General features: G+C 36.6%; 1 protein-coding gene across 2 annotated transcripts; it reads left to right on the top strand.

The window, feature by feature from the left end:
- Nucleotides 1-4,351: 4,351 nt before the first annotated feature.
- Nucleotides 4,352-17,707, top strand: f11r.1 (F11 receptor, tandem duplicate 1). 2 transcript variants are annotated; one of them, XR_012355590.1, is made up of 9 exons: nt 4,352-4,566; nt 7,031-7,090; nt 7,385-7,501; nt 7,624-7,764; nt 8,463-8,665; nt 9,228-9,330; nt 16,388-16,631; nt 16,740-16,800; nt 16,935-17,707. XR_012355590.1 is itself a non-coding variant. In XM_073840228.1 (9 exons), exons 1-9 carry the CDS (start codon nt 4,524-4,526, stop codon nt 16,987-16,989), a joined length of 891 nt encoding a protein of 296 aa, XP_073696329.1. In that variant the 5' UTR covers nt 4,352-4,523; the 3' UTR covers nt 16,990-17,707. The 2 variants fall into 2 exon arrangements, 1 of the variants encoding a protein (XP_073696329.1); XM_073840228.1 differs by having other exon boundaries at nt 16,388-16,495.
- Nucleotides 17,708-18,063: the final 356 nt, after the last annotated feature.

Genomic DNA, 18,063 nt, shown 5'->3' with positions numbered 1-18,063 from the left:
CCATAGACTGTGACAGTTTGTAAAGGGTATGAATAATTTTGGACATGCCACTTTTTGTTCAAATGTAAATCAAAGCTGAGAAATATTTTTTTCCACAATGATGCCTCTTGTACATCGTCTTATTATCTTTTGGGAGAAGCCTGTGTCATTTCCGGTAAAAAAACAACAACAAAAAAACTGGTTGAATAAAAGTAACTTTAAGTCAGAATTTGCCAGGGGTATGAATAATTTCAGGCTGGACTGTACATACAGAATGTCACAAATAATTTTGTGTGTTAACCTTATTCTAGGATTCTGGCATTGTATAGTAATGTAATTTGCATTTGTAAAACAAAATTGTGTGTGAGTGATCAGGAATTCCCGAGTGTGTCTAAGCTGGATACTGGTTCATATTTCTGTGAGGCCAGTAATGGAGAAGGCTACCCTCAGAGTGGAGATGCAGTGCACATGGAAGTCTGTAAGTAACATTGTCATTGCGTTCAAATCATAACTGCACATTTACACACTAAGTAGCAGTTAGGACTTCCAGAGTCACCAGGATGTGCTCTCAATTTATGATCAAATAATATGTTATTTTTCAAATCATATCATAATAATCGGTTCACGTCAGTTTTCACTGCACTACAGGACTTTGCATAGCTACTTCCACATTCTCACATTTGATCAGATCTAAGTTATTTAAAAAGAAACAATACAGCAACAGGAGGACAACCAAACATTACATTTAAAAAGGAAAAGTATGGAGAGGACTCACACAGAGTTTTGGGGAATGCTTGGAGTCAGTATGAGCTGGCCAGTCCATTGTCCATAACAAAAAAAGTAGGGATGCACCGATACGAATCGGCCGATCATGCTTGCGCGTTTTGTCAGTAAAGCCGGTTCTGTAATCAGCGGTAAATGCCATCAGGTGCGTGATTTCACGTTGAGCCGTATATACTACACACAGCCGTTGTTTACCGACGAGCTGCGCAAATCAATGTTCATTATCAGTGTGAATGTGCGCAGCTCGTCAGTGAACAACGGCTGTGTGTAGTATATACGGCTCAACGTGAAATCACGCACCTGATGGCATTTACCGCTGATTACAGAACCGGCTTTACTGACAAAACGCGCAAGTGATCGGCCGATAAGTATCGGTGCATCCCTAAAAAAAAGAAATAGCATAACTGTTTCTCTGTTGTGAGCAGAAGGTTGTTTTTTGCTGTTGAATGTTAACTAGCTCAGAAAGCAATTTGATTGCCACTAATTTAAAAAGTCATTACTGTATTGTCTAGCATAGTTCATTTTTGGCTAAAGTTTGTTTTTGTTATATAGATTAGATGGTGAAGACAGCAGCCAAAGAGCAGCTTGAGCATGGAGACCTATAATGTCCCAAGGAAGATCACCATGAACCACATGCTGGAAAAACAGTATGTTGCATTCATGTTGCAAGAGGTGAAACTTAAAACTAGAGATAACAAAAACTAAAGTGATACAAAAACTTGTAATACCATTTAACATTGCTACTCTGAATCCAAGACTTTATTTCATGTCATGATTTCAGATGTTTTTAGTTTCACTAATTAAATTGTATAAACTGTAAGTGATTAACTACAATCATCATTTTTAGCATGTTAAACATTTTCAACTGGTATGGATTTAAACTATACTGTTGTCTTCAGGTTTATCATTGTAACTTCTTATCAGCACTAACTTGTGTTTGATATGTAAACACCATGCATATTTTATGTGAAACAGTTATTCATATTCCACGATTATTTAATTGTGATGTTAGGGGATGTCATTGCATTGTATCTTTTTGCCTACCTCAGATTCATTTGAATGCCATATCACTGTGTAATGGAGGACTGAGGTTTACCAAGATGATGCAAGCAGACACTAGAGATTATGACTGTGACGCAATGGTGAAATATACTGGTTAAGAAAATCCAAACGAGCAGTGCACAGTTCACAGCAAACAGAGCTCCCTCCTCACCTGACCTACAGTAGGACAGTAAAACATTATTAAAGGAATCCTCCAGGTTAAATCAGGGTTATATTCTATAAACATTTGAGTAAAATAGTTGAACAAACTCTGTAAACATCACAAATGGAAACTTCCTCCTCAGGCTAAAAACAAAGCTGCAACAACAGCTCATTCCAAAATGGTTAGATGTCATCAACCAAACATATTAAACACCCACATTTACATGAGGGAGGAGGAAGTAAGACAGAAACTATTATTTTTAAACACCTGAAGCTGTTATGTTTCGATGGCATATAACTAACAATAAGTTGTGGGGAAAGTTCCTCCTATCACACATGACATGATGGACTGCATGAATTGTTGAGTTGGTGTTTCAGTGACCTGATATTTTGAGCTGAAAAAATGGACTCTGTGACATTAAAGAAGTAACATGCATTTCTATATTAGCCTATCCTTTTCAACAACTAAAAAAAGTCAGAAATGTCAGTGAACAAAATGTTGCGTATTTTATTTTAAAGACAATCTACAATATCCACAAAATCTACAAAGTGGCCTCCATATATAGTGGTGGCCAAAATTATTCAGAACACTAGTATTTTCACCAGCTAAAACATGGTTTTATGTTAGTTATTCTATCTTTTGCTGTAGTGTGTCAGTGGGAAGTATCCCAAAATTAGTATTCCAAACATTCATTTTGCCATTAATTGTAATAATCCAGTGGAAATTTTTGTTTCACACACAGAAATCTGATCTCATCATCATCCAGTCTGTCTGGAATGACATGAAGAAACTAAATAAACTGAGACAGACTAAATCCAGAAGAACTGTGGCAACGTCTCCAAGATGCTTCAAGAAACCTACCTGCAAAGCTACCTGAAAAACTATGCGCAAGTGCACCTAGGGCAAAAGCTGCTTTAAATGCAAAGGATGGTCACACCAAATGTTGATTTAATTTAGTTAATAGAAGTTAATTGACAAATAAATTATTTTTGACAGCATACTCATTTTACAGCCTTTCACACAAATGCCTAAAACTTTAACAGTATATTGTATCTTTGCAAATAGGTCTCTTGAAGCATCTTGGAGATGTTGCCACAGTTCTTTTGGATTTAGTCTGTCTCAGTTTGTTCAGTTTCTTCATGTCATTCCAGACAGACCGGATGATGAAGAGATCAGATTAGATCTCTGTGTGGAGCACTGGCTGTTGTCAGACTCATATTTCAAACAAAAATCTCACTGGATTGTTACAATTAATGGCAAAATGAATGTTTGGAAATGTAAACTGACATTTCCTGCTGACACTACAGAAAAAGATAGAAATAACTGACTTAAAACCATTTTTAGCTGCTGAAAATACTAGTGTTCTAATAATTTTTTTAAAGTTTTTGTTATGAAGTATGTCTTTATATTTTGTACATGAATATAAGATATATTTATACAAAAGAACACTATAGTGATTAACAAAACATCTTTGTGTATATTCATTTGTAGCCTATAAGCTGTTGCTGAAATAGATGCTCACACGTCTCTGTTTTAGGGTTAAAAGTCTATGAGAAAAAAAAAAACGTCTGAAGCCCAGCGCTAACATGCAGATACTATCAGAGCCACAACTGCTGGTACTATGGTAACCAGTCTCCACACAGCTGATACAACAGCCCACCCCTACCAGAAATGCTAAACCACATTTACATACTGTGGTGAGTCAGGGCGAAGTGTGCTACTGGTGTCATGTTTTTCTAAACATGACATTTTCGTAGCTTTTCAGTGGTATCTGTAAAAAAAGTCACAAGAAAAAAAAAAAAACATCAAAATATCAACCACTTGTCTTACATTTTCCAGTACCTGTGAATTTCTCATTCTAGTGACAACCTATTAACTTCCTGTTCCTTATAAATCAAGATAATCTCATTTTACATTCTTTGCATATTTCCTGTTCTTTAAGAGTTCCTAGCTAAACACTAATTAAGGGACAATATCAGTTTTATTCATATGCTGTAATGCTATCAAACTCCATAGTTCATGACACTAATTTGTATTTGTTTAAATCGAAATGAGACCTTTAAAATGTGTAAAGTGTATTAGGTTTTGAATATTAAATGATTTTACACATAATATTAAATAAACATTAAATAAAAGTCTTATTTGACAAGACAAGTCTGTAACTCTCCCTTCACAGGTTTGTTCCCGCTGTCTTATCATGTGTATTACTTAAGTATGCAGAATTCACAATAAGGAACTACAAACCATAGTTTGAACTCCCAAACAGGGGCTGTTCTGAGAAGTAGCTTGTCTTCCTTGAACCTGCGTTTACTTTTATGACGTAACGGAGCGGGAGGGTCATTATGTATGCAACCAATCGCGCTCAGCACAGGTAATACACGAGTATCAGTCGGAAGGGCGTTTAGTTTCAACCTTTCAGCATATCTTGACTCAGCTTTGCGAGGGCCTAGCAAATACACAACTTCCTAAAAGTTCTCGCAACTTAATATAAAACTAGGCTTTTTAAAAAGAAAAAGAGGAATAGGCTATATTGGAAGACTTCAGTTTCAAAGTGGATATGCTGACCTTCGTCTTTGTGTGCCTCGCTATCTCAGTCACAGGTAGGAGTCCATGTTTTCAGTGTTTGAATCATGTTTAGATTTTAGTCTTATTTGGTATTACGTGTTTATTATGATGTCTTCTGTAAATTAAAGTAAAAACTGTAATATAAAAACGTTTAATGTTTAAAAAATTTACGTTGCTAAACATTTCATAAGTGTTTTCCCACTCTTATTAAATTAAAAACGCATTATTATTTGCGTATTTAGCGTTTAATTTAGAGTTTATTTAGTGTAGGTCTGCAAGAAGTGAAAACGCTGTATCTCAAATGTGGCCTTATTTAACCAATTCTCTAACGAATCGTTTTATTGAATCGATTCTTGTTCGTTTGAAGTATTTGATCATATTCACATTCTTAAACAATGACTCAAGTGAATCAGTGAACCGAGTCAGTTTGAAATATGATTCGATAGCGATTTATGCGTTCCAAAATTAGGCTTATCTGCTTGGTTACAATACCTAATTACGGTACGTAAGTTAAGTTTTGTGTTTAGGTCGAATAGAAACGGCATTTTAAATACCACTGAATTGCTGTTTAAGTGTGAAAAAAGGCCTTCCACGGCTCGACGGTATCACCTGGAGAACCTGTATTTCCACCTCGCCCATCCCCCATCCGAAACCCGAGCTCAACAACCAGGAAATTGTGACCGCTGAAACGATATCCAAAAACGCGTGACCAAATAAAACAAATTAACAGTAAACCCACAGTATTTTAATAGACATAAAGTAAAAGTCTTTTTATTTTTATTATTATTAAATATTATTTGTCAAGTTCAGCCAGTAACGCTGACACATATTGTTGATAGCATCAACTACGCGCGCGCACACACAATAACATCCTATTGAGCAGACAGAGAAACTGTGTCTTCATGAATTCAGAGTATTTGAGTATCGTGTTTGTTTATACCGGTTACCCATACACATGGGAAACTTTCAGAACGACAAATAGCCTGGAAAACTTAATAACGATGATTGAATGAATTGTTAGTGACAAGCAAATGTTTGTGAATGAATGTGAATGCATATGGTCTATTAATTCACATTTTATAACTAATGCATTGTGTTGTTTATCTGTTCTTTTCAAATAGCAGTTGAAAAGCTGTTGTAACTACCTTAACGTCATTTTCTGGCTTTAATCTGTTGCATGTCTACATTTTTGTGGTAGAAAAAATGGGTCAGCCTTTTGACGAAGCCTCACACATTTAATGCTGACTTCAGTGTCACATTGATATTTGTAGCAAGTCTTATGACTTTCTGATTTGGAACAACGTGCTTATTTTGAAAGATCTATAATTTCTCTCTTTGGTCTTGGTGCAAACATGCATTTTATTGACGTTTTATTGAGTTATTTAAAAACACATTTAGAAAACAAATGGATTTTATTTACATGTTATATTCTTATTTGAAAAGATTTCTGTCTAAAACACATATGATATCAATCTGAACCAAATACAGTTGTGCAAACCTGCACTCTAAAAAACGCTGGATTGTTTTAACCCAACTTTAGGTCAAACATGTACTAAACTACCTGTTGGGTTAAATTTTCCAATGAAATTTTTGATCCAAAAGTTGGATTAGTTCATATTTGACCCAAAGTTGAGTTGAAACAACCCAGCATTTATCCAATGGGTCTATAGAACACGTGTAAACCTACTAAGAAATCACATGTTTGTTTTGAATACGGTTGAAGAGTAATAGGTTTCCACAAATGCTGAAATGTTCATCATTTACATGTCCGCAGGAATTACATTTCTTATTCTGAGCTGTTTAAATGAACTGGGTTCTAGGTCACATGTTGCTTTTGTTTGTTTTTGTCCTGATGTTTCTATTTAAATGATGTTTTATTAACAAAGTTCGGGAGGAGCACGTTCAGATTATTAACCTAGATAAACACAAGAGGAGCACAATCAGTAATTAACCTAATTACAGATGTGTGTGTATATACACACATATATATACACATACATATATATATACAGTAGTCAACATTCGAAGTGGATCAAAAAAGTTAATCAAAAGTTGTCCTAAGATAAGAACGGGTATTCTTTTTGGTCTTAGGACAAATTTGATGAAAGGTTTTGATCCACTTCGAATGTTGACTACTGTATATCGCAGCCTTACCTCTGTTTATTGACAGTTTTCCAGCATCCCTCCGCCACCCCTTCTCCACACTTACAACTATTTCCTAACCTATAAGGGGGTTCTCTGAGTTCGGGCCAAAATTCCGAGCTCGGAGCCTTTCCCTCGGACAGCACGCCAAATACGCATAACCCCTTTTTGGTTTATTATATGTAAGTGTGAACTCGTGAATAGAAATATAAATGGTCAATTTATATGAAGATGGTATCTGAACATCATTTCACTCTGGTTACAGCTGTTGATGCAATTTATTATTTGTTTGATGTGTTTGAGAATTCATTTTTTGTGATGTAATTAAGGATTGAATCCCTCTCCTTCTATTTACAGGCCTTCATGCCGCTTTTACGGTTACTGTTGGATCTGCGGTAAAAGTGAAAGAGAATGAAGGTAAGTTTCATTTTGATTTTACTGTTTGTTTTTTAGTTATAACTGTTTCTATGTGTCAGTGAGCAGCCAGATATAAATAATGAAGAAAATGTCATGTAATGCCTGCATAGGTTTTGAATAGTAATTGCAGAATAGTATTCGTGAGGTGTTACAATTTTCTGGAGAGCCTCTCTCTTTACTGGCTGGCCTAAGAACAGGTCTGCCTGTTTTGTGATCCTGGATTAAACATTCAGTTTTTGATGTGAAAAACATTTATGTACAAAGTATTGCTATTTTTTTTTTTTTTTTCTTCAGGAGTTGACTTGAAATGTTCTTACACTGCTGACTTTGGATCATCACCCAGATTAGAATGGAAGTTTAAGGATCTCAAGGGCTCCCAAACATTAATCTTCTTTGATAACAAGCCAACTGGTATGGATAAAATCTTTATTGTTGTCATCCTGCTGTAACCTTGCAGTAGCATTCTCTTATTGTTTGTTGAATGGAGGAAAATATACAGCATTGTGCAATTTTTTTTTTTTCCCTTTCCACAGGTAAATATGAAGGTCGTATCAGTGTGTATGATGGAGGACTGAGATTTAACAAACTGACGCGAGCAGACACTGGGGACTATGATTGTGAGGTGTCTGGCAATGGTGGATATGGCGAGAATAGCATCAAAGTCACAGTCCTTGGTATGTTATATAGCATTATATACAGATAAAAAACGTACTACCTGAGAGCTGTCACTGATATATGTCATAAATCACAAACGTAGGCATTCCAAACCTGAATGCATTTATTTTTTCTGTGCAACACAAGGTATTTTGAAAAAATGATACATAATATGTGACCCTGGACCACAAAACCAGTCTTAAGTCGCTGGGGTATATTTGTAGCAGTAGCCAAAAATACATGGTATGGGTCAAAATTATTGATTTTTTTTTTTATGCCAAAAATCATTAGGAAATTAAGTAAAGATCATGTTCCATGAAGATTTTTTGTAAAATTCTTACTATAAATATATCAAAATGTACTTTTTGATTAGTAATATGCATTGTTAAGAACCTAATTTGGACAACTTTAAAGGTGATTTTCTCAGTATTTTGATTTTGTTGCACCCTCAGATTCCAGATTTTCAAATAGTTGTATCTCAGCCAAATATTGTCCTATCCTAACAAACCATACATCAATAGAAAGCTTATTTATTGAGCTTTCATATGATGTATATAACTCAATTTTGTTAAATTTTACCTTATGACTGGTTTTGTAGTCCAGGGTCACATATGGAAGTCAGTGGGGTTTGGTGGTGTTTATATGCTTTGATTAAATAATGTAACACACGAAACAGCCTTGTCATTCCTACTGTAATTTTTTTTTTTTTCCACTACAGTGCCTCCTTCCAAGCCTGTGTCCAGAATTCCGTCATCAGTCACAACAGGCAGTAATGTCCGCCTGGCCTGTTTCGACGCAGATGGCTCACCTCCACCCACCTATAAGTGGTACAAAGGCGGCACTCCCCTCCCTGAGGATCCAAGCAAGTTCCCCAATTTTAAGAACCTCACCTACAAGATGAACGTTTTCAATGGTAACCTGGTGAGTGTTCATCTGTAATACTTGAAAATACATAATGACCTACATAATGATTATAATGTGTATAAATTATGGAAGATTGTTTCTGCCACAGAAAAAAAGATAATTGAGACTTTTTAATCTCATAATTCAGCTTTCTTGCATTTCTGAATATGTCTCACAATTCTGTCTTATAATTCTGATGTAAAATTGCAGTTACAAGATATAAGCTCGGAATTCTAAGAAGTCGGAATTGTGCTTGCAATCGCAAGTTAGCATCTTGAAATTTTTTCAGAATTGCAAGGTTATTCTGACTTTTGAAATGGAAGTGTGAGAGAAAAGTCAGAATTAAGAGATGTAAACTTAGAATTGAAAAAAAGATTGCATTTCTGAGTTTATATCTCACAATTCTGAGAAAAGTCGCAATTACATTTTTACAATTTGTTTTTTTTATCCCAACAGTTTCCATAATATATTCACATAAAATGACTAAAGTGCTTTTATCATAAATTCAGTACTATATATTCATAGAATTTAAATGTTTTGTTGGATTAAATTTGTAAAATTGTTTTCTTTGTGTGATCAGGAGTTCCCAAGTGTGTCCAAGTTGGATACCGGTTCATATTTCTGTGAGGCCAGTAATGGAGAAGGTGCTCCTCAGCGTGGAGATGCAATGCTCATGGAAGTCCGTAAGTCAGGTTTCTTTCACAGTATGCAATTGCAGCAAAATGAAAACGGAGTATGGAAAAATGTTTGTGTTTCCAGACTATTGCCCCCATTGTGTTTTTATAAAATATAAATTTTAAGAAAGAAGAGGGTTCTGTGAAGGGCATTGACAGTTTCAGTTTACAACATGTTTTTGAAGCGTGGAGCGTTGTAGGCAGTCACAGACATGCTTGTTGAGTGCGTGAACACAACGGCCAATCAGACGTGTAGGCCAGAGAATCTGCTCAATACCGCTCAAAGCACTGGAGTTTTAATTTAGTGCTATGATAACAAGAACCAAGAAATTTGACTGGTATTGGTACAGACTACTGAAATTTTGTTACTGTGACAACACTAGTTTCTAGTATTGTGAGAGTATCAAATTGTGAATTCAGTATTGTGAACTGAACCTTTAATTGTTAAACACTTAATTTGTTTTTCACTATGAAATATGGTCTATAACAGTGTTTCTCAACTCCAGTCCTCGGGACCCACTGCTCTGCACATTTTGTATGTTTCTGAGTCTGACACACTCAGTTCAGTTCATGAATCTTTCTACTAATGAGCTGATGATCAAAATCAGGTGCCTTAAATGAGGAAGACATACAAAATGTGCAGAGCAGTGGGTCCCGAGGACTGGAGTTGAGAAACACTGGTCTATAAAATCTACAGAAAAGTCTGGAAAGTTGGGTCTGGAAAAGTGTGGAATTTTCAAATGGAAAATGTTTTTTCCTGCTAAGTAACATTGTCATTGCTTCCAAATAATAAGTTCACTGCACTATAGAACTGTACCTGACTTCTTCCACATTCTAACTGTTGATTAGGTGTACCAGTGCAAGTAACAAATAAAAAACAACTTTCCGGACAACAGAACTGTTTACAGAAGTTTATACAGAAGAATCCTACATGTTTTGCAGAGATGTAGAATTTTGCTACCCTGGAAATCCAGAGGTCTCGCGAGAGCACATTTTGAATTGTCTCTGCAAGACACTCTGGCATCGAGCAATGATGCAGGTTACTGCATTACGTAAGCAGTTGTGGGAACCAATCAAATCGGTGTATCTGATGTAGGCGGGACAGAGGCGAGCTAAACTGATGACGACAGCGCTGCGACGTCCGAATCATGTAGTAAACTTTGAAAGATCGCTGTTGCTACAGATGAACACCAGTTGTTTGAAACGGCTTTTGTGGCTACAATGAACGAGTTAGACTTGGCTTTTCATATAAAAGAGGAACAGAAAACCGAAACCTCGAATCGTTCCTTTGCAAGAAGGACGTTTATGCTGTTTTGCCGACTGGATACGACAAGAGTTTAATCTATCAGTTCACGAGTTCACGCTTTCATATAATTAGCCGGAGAATAGTAGTGCATGTTTGGCGTGCTGTCCGGTGAAGGGCTCCGAGCTCGGGAGTGGCCCGAACCCAGAGTACCCCCCAATAGGAGTAGTGAGAACTCGGAGTGATGAGATGGGGTGTTGGAGGTTTACTGATAAACCATCGAGTGAATTGAGGTGAGTCAGCTGTATTTAAACCTATGGCGCTGATTGACTTGAGTGGGCTCCTCTTGTAATGTTTACGCTAAGTATCTGACGCGCTTCTCCCGAACTTTGTTAATGAAACATCATTTAGCTCTGCTGGTAGCTAAGCGTGTATTGTTGTGATTGGTCGTGGCGTTATCCAATTGTGTGCAGTGAAAGTTTCAAATGCATGCTTGGTGCCGCCCCTCGAGTTAGGCAGTTTTCATTGCTCGATCCCAGACCCTTAATCTTAATAGATTAGGGTCTGGATTTTTCCAGGCTAGAATTTTGCTGCTATATTTGGAAATTCAGCAATGTTAAAAGTAGGGATGCACCGATCATGATTTTTCATGGCCGATTCCGATACCGATTTTTTACAAGCAAGCTGGCCGATTCCGATACCGATTTCCGATTTTTTCAAAAACAAGAAGTTATGCAAGTAAACAACATAAACAACATGTTTATTTAGTATTTAACAGGCCAATCTGGCTTTGGCTATTGAATCAATAGCATCTGACATCTGAAATTAAATAATAAATAAAAAATATGAAAGTAAATACAGTTTTAATAAGTAAAACATGCTTTTAGTAAAGTAAAACAGCAAGCCAACAGGCATTTTAATGTAAAATAATAATAATCATTCTTAACAGAACAGACTTTTATTTTTGGCTTTTCAAAAGTAAAGTAATGCTTTTTACAAAAATAAGCATCTCAGCTTTGTCACAAGTGAGTCTGTTTCTTTTTTTCATCTGTCACGTGAGAAGCTGAGCTGAACAAACGTTCGCTGTCTGCGCTTGTGCAGGGCGAGGACAGGTACGCTTGCGCAACTTCAGCGAGCACAGAAAAGCGGCTGTCCTTTGCAGACATTGCAGATTGCAATCTTCACGTCCTGCTCACAGATTTCGAAAAACCGCCTCACAAGTGACATGTTTCTGAATGAATCGAAGCCGCGGCCCGCGTACACACTTCCGGAAAAAAACCGGCCGGGATAAAAACGAAAACCGGTTGCCGATCGCGCGTTAGATGCAAAAACCGGCCGGTTTCGATTTATGGCCGGTCAACCGGTGCATCCCTAGTTAAAAGTCATCTTCACCTTTCTTAAGGCAGAGATTGTATTTGCATTAGGGGTGGGTGATACACCAGTAGACATGATTTAGCTGTCAAATATTTAACTGGTAGAGATTTTGGACTATCGTCTCTATCGCGGTTACGCGGTCACATGATGTTGCTGTGCTACATGATCACGAAAACCTATTGTTTGCAAGAGTGAAATGGTGAAACGCAATCAGCAGCGAAAGAGAACAAATTTTTCTTCTTTATAGGCCTTGAGCGGGTAAAATACCCGTCTTTGCAAGTATCCTTGGTAATTTAGGTCTTAAGTGAAAGCAAAGAACTAAGAAAGAAAACATGAGTAACAGTATATTGGATCCAGGCAGCTCTTAAAGTGACAGCAGTCTAATATTCCTGCCATTCATGTATCATTCATTTTAATGTTTATTTGTTGAGGATCTTAAAAAGGTCTTAAAAAGCCTTAAATCAGATTTTAAAAATCCTTCCGTTACCCTGTGTTCACGCCAAGGATGAAAACTATAGCTTATACAGTGGTGTGAAAAAGTGTTGGCCCCCTTCCTGATTTTTTTTTTTTTTCTTGCATGTTTGTCACACTTTAATGTTTCAGATCATCAAACAAATTTAAATATTAATCAAAGATAACACAAGTAAACACAACATGCATGAAGGGGTTTTTTTATGAAGGGGGAAAAAAAAATACAAACCCACATGTCCCTGTGTGAAAAGGTGTTAACCCGACCCCCCCCCCCCCACCCCTGTTAAAACTTAACTGTGGTTTATCACACCTGTGTTCAGTTTCTCTAGCCACACCCAGGCCTGATTACTGTCACACCTGTCCGCAGTCAAGAAATCACTTAAATAGGACCTGCCTGACAAAGTGAAGTAGACCAAAAGATCCTCAAAAGCTACACATCATGTTGAGATCCAAAGAAATTCAGGAACAAATGAAAAAGAAAGTAATTAAGATCTATCAGTCTGGAAAAGGTTATAAAGCCATTTCTAAAGCTTTGGGACTCCAGCGAACCACAGTGAGAGCCATTATTCACAAATGGCAAAAACATGGAACAGTTGTGAACCTCCTCAGGAGTGGCCGGCCGACCAAAATTACCCCAAGAGCGCAGTGACGACTCATCCAAGTGGTCACAAAAGACCACACAACAACATCTAAAGAACTGCAGGCCTCTCTTGCCTCAGTTAAGGTCAGTGTTCATGACTCCACCGTAAGAAAGAGACTGGGCAAAAATGGCCTGCATGGCAGAGTTCCAAGATAAAAAAAACCCTGCTGAGCAAAAAGAACATAAAGGCTTGTCTCAGTTTTGCCAGAAAACATCTTGATGATCCCCAAGACTTTTGGGAAAATACTCTGGACTGACGAGACAAAAGTTGAACTTTTTGGAAGGTGTGTGTCCCATTACATCTGGCGTAAAAGAAACACAGCATTTCAGAAAAAGACCATCATACCAACAGTAAAATATGGTTGTGGTAGTGTGATGGTCTGGGGCTGTTTTGCTGCTTCTGGACCTGGAAGGCTTGCTGTTATAAATGGAACCATGAATTCTGCTGTCTACCAAAAAATCCTGAAGGACAATGTCCAGCCATCTGTTCATGACCTCAAGCTGAAGCGAACTTGGGTTTTCAGCAGGACAATGATCCAAAACACACCAGCAAATCCACCTCTGAATGGCTGAAGAAAGGAAGACTTTGTAGTGGCCTAGTCAAAGTCCTGACCTGAATCCTATTGAGATGCTGTGGCATGACCTTAAAAAGGCGGTTCATGCTCAAACCCTCCAATGTGGCTGGATTACAACAATTCTGCCAAGATGAGTGGGCCAAAATTCCTGCACAGTGCTGTAACAGACTAAGTTATCGCAAACGCTCGATTGCAGTTGTTGCTGCTAAGGGTGGCCCAAACAGTTAAGTTTAGGGGGCAAACACTTTTTCACACAGGGCCATGTGGGTTTGGATATTGTTTTCCCTTCATAATAAAAAACTTCATTCACAAACTGCATGTTTTGTTTATTTGTGTTATCTTTGATTAATATTTGAATTTGTTTGATGATCTGAAACATTAAAGTGTGACAAACATGCAAAAAAACACATGACAGTGATCACAATGGAATCACTTGAAAATCAATAATATTAGTAACAGCTAATAGGAATCCACTTGGCTTTAAAGCGTTTAAGCATTTAAAGCAGCAGATGACAAAACATTACTGTATGTTTGTGTAAATGCTGATGTAATCATCTTAAAACTTTTTATTCTTGGTGTAAACAAGCCTCAAGTCTCACTTTTTGCTGTGGCTTCAAAATTCTCAATTTATTCAACGTAACATTTTGACTTATGATTAGAGGTCGACCGATATTGGTTTTTACCGATACCGATAGCTAGGTTGGACCACGCTGGCCGATACCGATTAATTAACCGATAGTTTTTGAAAATGGATATTGAAGGCCAACTAAAATAGTGCTCTACTATTTAAAAAAATAAATAGTAAACCATACTTTGTAAATGAATAAAAATATTAATATTAATTATAAATTGATCATTAAAGTTATTTCATAGTTCATTAATGTTAACAAAATGAACTTCGAAATTTAACAATATATCAGTAAATGTTGAAATTAACACTCTAACAAGGAACAACACTTCTATTCTACAGCTTTCATCAATCTTAGTTGATGTTACAAATGGGCTCATTGTAAAGGGGTGGGAATCTTTAAATTTTAACATTTTTTTATTATATAAGCAGGCTGCTTTTTAAAATAATTACTTATTTAAAATTAGTGTTCTTTAAGTGTCGGCAAGTTTACAGAAATAGTTTTTTTCTTTTTCGTTTGATTATTACTGATGAGATCAGACAGTGGCTGCTTTAACAGGCTGCATTCAAACGAATGCACAGATCTATTTCGATGTATCAGATGTTTTGTCCTGCTCTGAAAACATAACTGACTGTGTGTACATCAGTTTCGTATAAAAGTATTTGAAAATCCAAGTGCATTTAACTGCATCTGCAATCAAGCTTTTTAGGACGAACAAACACAAAGAGCAATTGAAAGTCTGTCAGTGCATCTAATAGTACTGCATTACAAACGGCAGAAATGAAGGCACATGTAAAGTCAAAAACTGCGATTGACAGCTCACACTGTCAAACAATACACTTAGCTCACTGTGGAAATTCTGTGCAATGAAGCCAGCCGCGTTTCTGGCGCGCACGCGTGCCATATGCGGGAAAAACACACGCTCATTGAATCTATTTTTCACCCACCCTTTAATGAAACCGAACAAAAGTGCAGCGCTGTGTTGCGCGGACAACTTGCAGATATCACACACACACACACACACACACACACACACACAGGACGCGTTGTATAGTTCAAGCATAAATCTAAAACAGTTTATTTAATCACCAAACGGGCAAATGTTTACTTCAAGAATGATCAAAAAAGCGGCAAAGGTTATTTTAAACATGAAACGGAAAGAGAAAGTGCGATCTATGTTGCAGCCATTTCAGAAACAATTTCTAATCTGTTTTACATTTATGTTAAAATATTATTTGTTTTTGTTTTGTTTCAGTTTAATATGTTAATTACGAAAGAAGTTTGTGTAATTTGTAAATGTCATAAAGGACGTGGTATGAATTGGATGGCAATACGCCAGGAGAATTGGAGAGGGTCAGACACAATTTTTGACAACTTCGTACGTTTTTATTTGTGGAAAATCCCTTCTTTAACGAATTTCGTTTTGTATTATTTTTATCTTAATTTTTAATAGATATTTTTGTTGATCAGTTATTAAAATCAAATAGGAACAGGAAAATGGCATTGTGAAATAAGGTGCGTAACAAGATGCAAACTCACCATGCTTTAACGGCCTGAAGAAAAGGCTAAAACATAAATTATAGCTCTGTATTAAGCATACAGACTTAATTAGAGCTACAGAAATACATAGTTTGCTTAAATGCACAATACTCAATTTTCCAGCACAGGGTCAAGTCTTTATGAACGATGTAGAAAAGATGTGTAATGTAAAACTATGGCGTGCTGTGACTGATTTTGTCGGCTGAATGAACACAGTTTGCTTTCTCATGTCTTTACACCTGCAACTTTGCTGGCTAAGAATATAAACAGCTGGATATAAATCAATACAAATATATGGTAACAATCCTGGCATTAAACAGTGGTCTAGGGCTTAACCTCTCATACTCCATGACAGCGGAGCCTGAGCCGCTTCAGCAAAGAACGCAACCCGGAAAAACTATCGGCAAAGATTTTGCCGATAACCAATAGTTCGGCCAATCAACTATCGGTGCCGATTAATCGGCAAAACCGATACATCGGTCGACCTCTACTTATGATGACCTTCTAAAGAGGGAGAACCTTTTTATGTTTCTAGTATTTGCATCTCTAACAGATGTTTTGATCGACTTCAATTTGTTGTTTTTCTTTGTTATAGGTGATCTGAATGTTGGTGGCATTGTTGCAGGAGTTATTGTGGCTTTGTTGGCAGTGGGATTGCTCCTCTTTGGTCTCTGGTATGCCAGTAAAAAGGGATATCTCCCAAGTAAGTTCTCACTGCTCAAGTGTTTGAGTATGTGCGTGTTTGAGAGATAGAGAGGTAAACTATAATAATTAGAAATTCAAAATGATTTGACTGACTTGTTTTTTGTTTGTTTTTCCTCCACAGAAAAGACAGTGAGGTAAGAGTTTTATATGTCTTATCGATGGCACATACAACCTCATAACTGACATATGATACTTTAAAATGCTCTTAAATGTAATAAATATATGTAAATTATCTCTTGCAGCAAACCGAAACAACAAGCTGTTTATACACAGCCTAGAGCAGATGATATGGATGATGGGGATGTAAGTACAACACATCTTCCTCAGTTGTATGAATGATAATGATCAGGAATTCTTCTTGCAATAGTTTTTGAATGTCCTTTTCTAATTGTGGTACTGATAAAATAATTATATTTACGCTGTTTTGTGTCTTGCAGGGAGAATTCAGACAGAAATCGTCTTTTGTTGTGTAGTCTGTGCTGCCCTGGATAAAATGTCAAGATTCTGTGCCTAGATCAATTTTTTTTTCTGTTGAAGTTCGTGCAAATCAGGATCAGTGTGTATGTGATGAGATATGCCTCCCTGCCCAGCTTACCACACTAGTTGACCATAGAAATGTTCCAAAGCTTTAAAACATCCTTAATGTTTGTGAGATTGCAGATTTAGTTTTAGGAATCTAAATCCTGTGTCTCTGTTTTGTAGAAATGAATAGAAATGTAATTTATTAAACTATGATTAATCCACGAGTGGAACACACACCTAAAGGGTTTAATAGAATTTGCTCTAAATTAAAGCAGTTGTTTAGTTATGTATGGACTGAGATGTCCAATGCTATTTTTACATGACTCTGCACTATGATATAAAACTTTCTGGGGAAGAGAAGGTACCTTAAATGTTCCCCATTCAGGAAATAATGTCCCCTCTGCTTTATATAAACATTTGCTGTACATTATAGTCATTAATGTTGTTTGTATACTTCACTGACATTTTTATGATAGTGTACCTTGTGTGTGTTTTATGTGTTTTATACTTCATGAAATGTAAATAGATCTTCCTGTCTTTTTATTGGATTTTTTTAGGATTTAAAATCATGCCTCATTGACCTCTCTGAACTATTCATCTGGGAACAAATTACAAAACTTGTTTTTCTTTTGTTTGATTGAGATTTTTATGTGTTGATCCTATTCTTCCAATAAATGAAATTTGCCGATTATGACTTAAATATATAAAATATTAACGTTCCTCTGGTTTTCTCTTTTATGCAGAAAACCACTTGTGAATGTTAAATTAAGTAATGTTATCTATGCTTGCCTCAGCTAAACAATATGACTCTGATTCTGCTAAGTACTACCTTTCTATCACGTAGGATGGCATTAGGAATGATTGTATTTGTCACATTATTTCTAAACGTGTCTAAATAATCTGAGGTGATCTGAATATGTCCGCTAGGAGGCAGTGTAGGACAATAACAAATTTTGCACAGCTTTAAACACTTGGGCCCGGTTTCACAGCAGGGCTTAGACTAAACCAGGATTAGGACATAGTTCAATTAGGACATTTTTATAA

Source organism: Garra rufa, chromosome 5 (assembly GCF_049309525.1).
Source record: "Garra rufa chromosome 5, GarRuf1.0, whole genome shotgun sequence".
Classification (NCBI taxonomy): domain Eukaryota; kingdom Metazoa; phylum Chordata; class Actinopteri; order Cypriniformes; family Cyprinidae; genus Garra; species Garra rufa.
The sequence above is the reverse complement of the archived record's forward strand: the minus strand, read 5'-3'. Positions and strand labels throughout refer to the sequence as shown.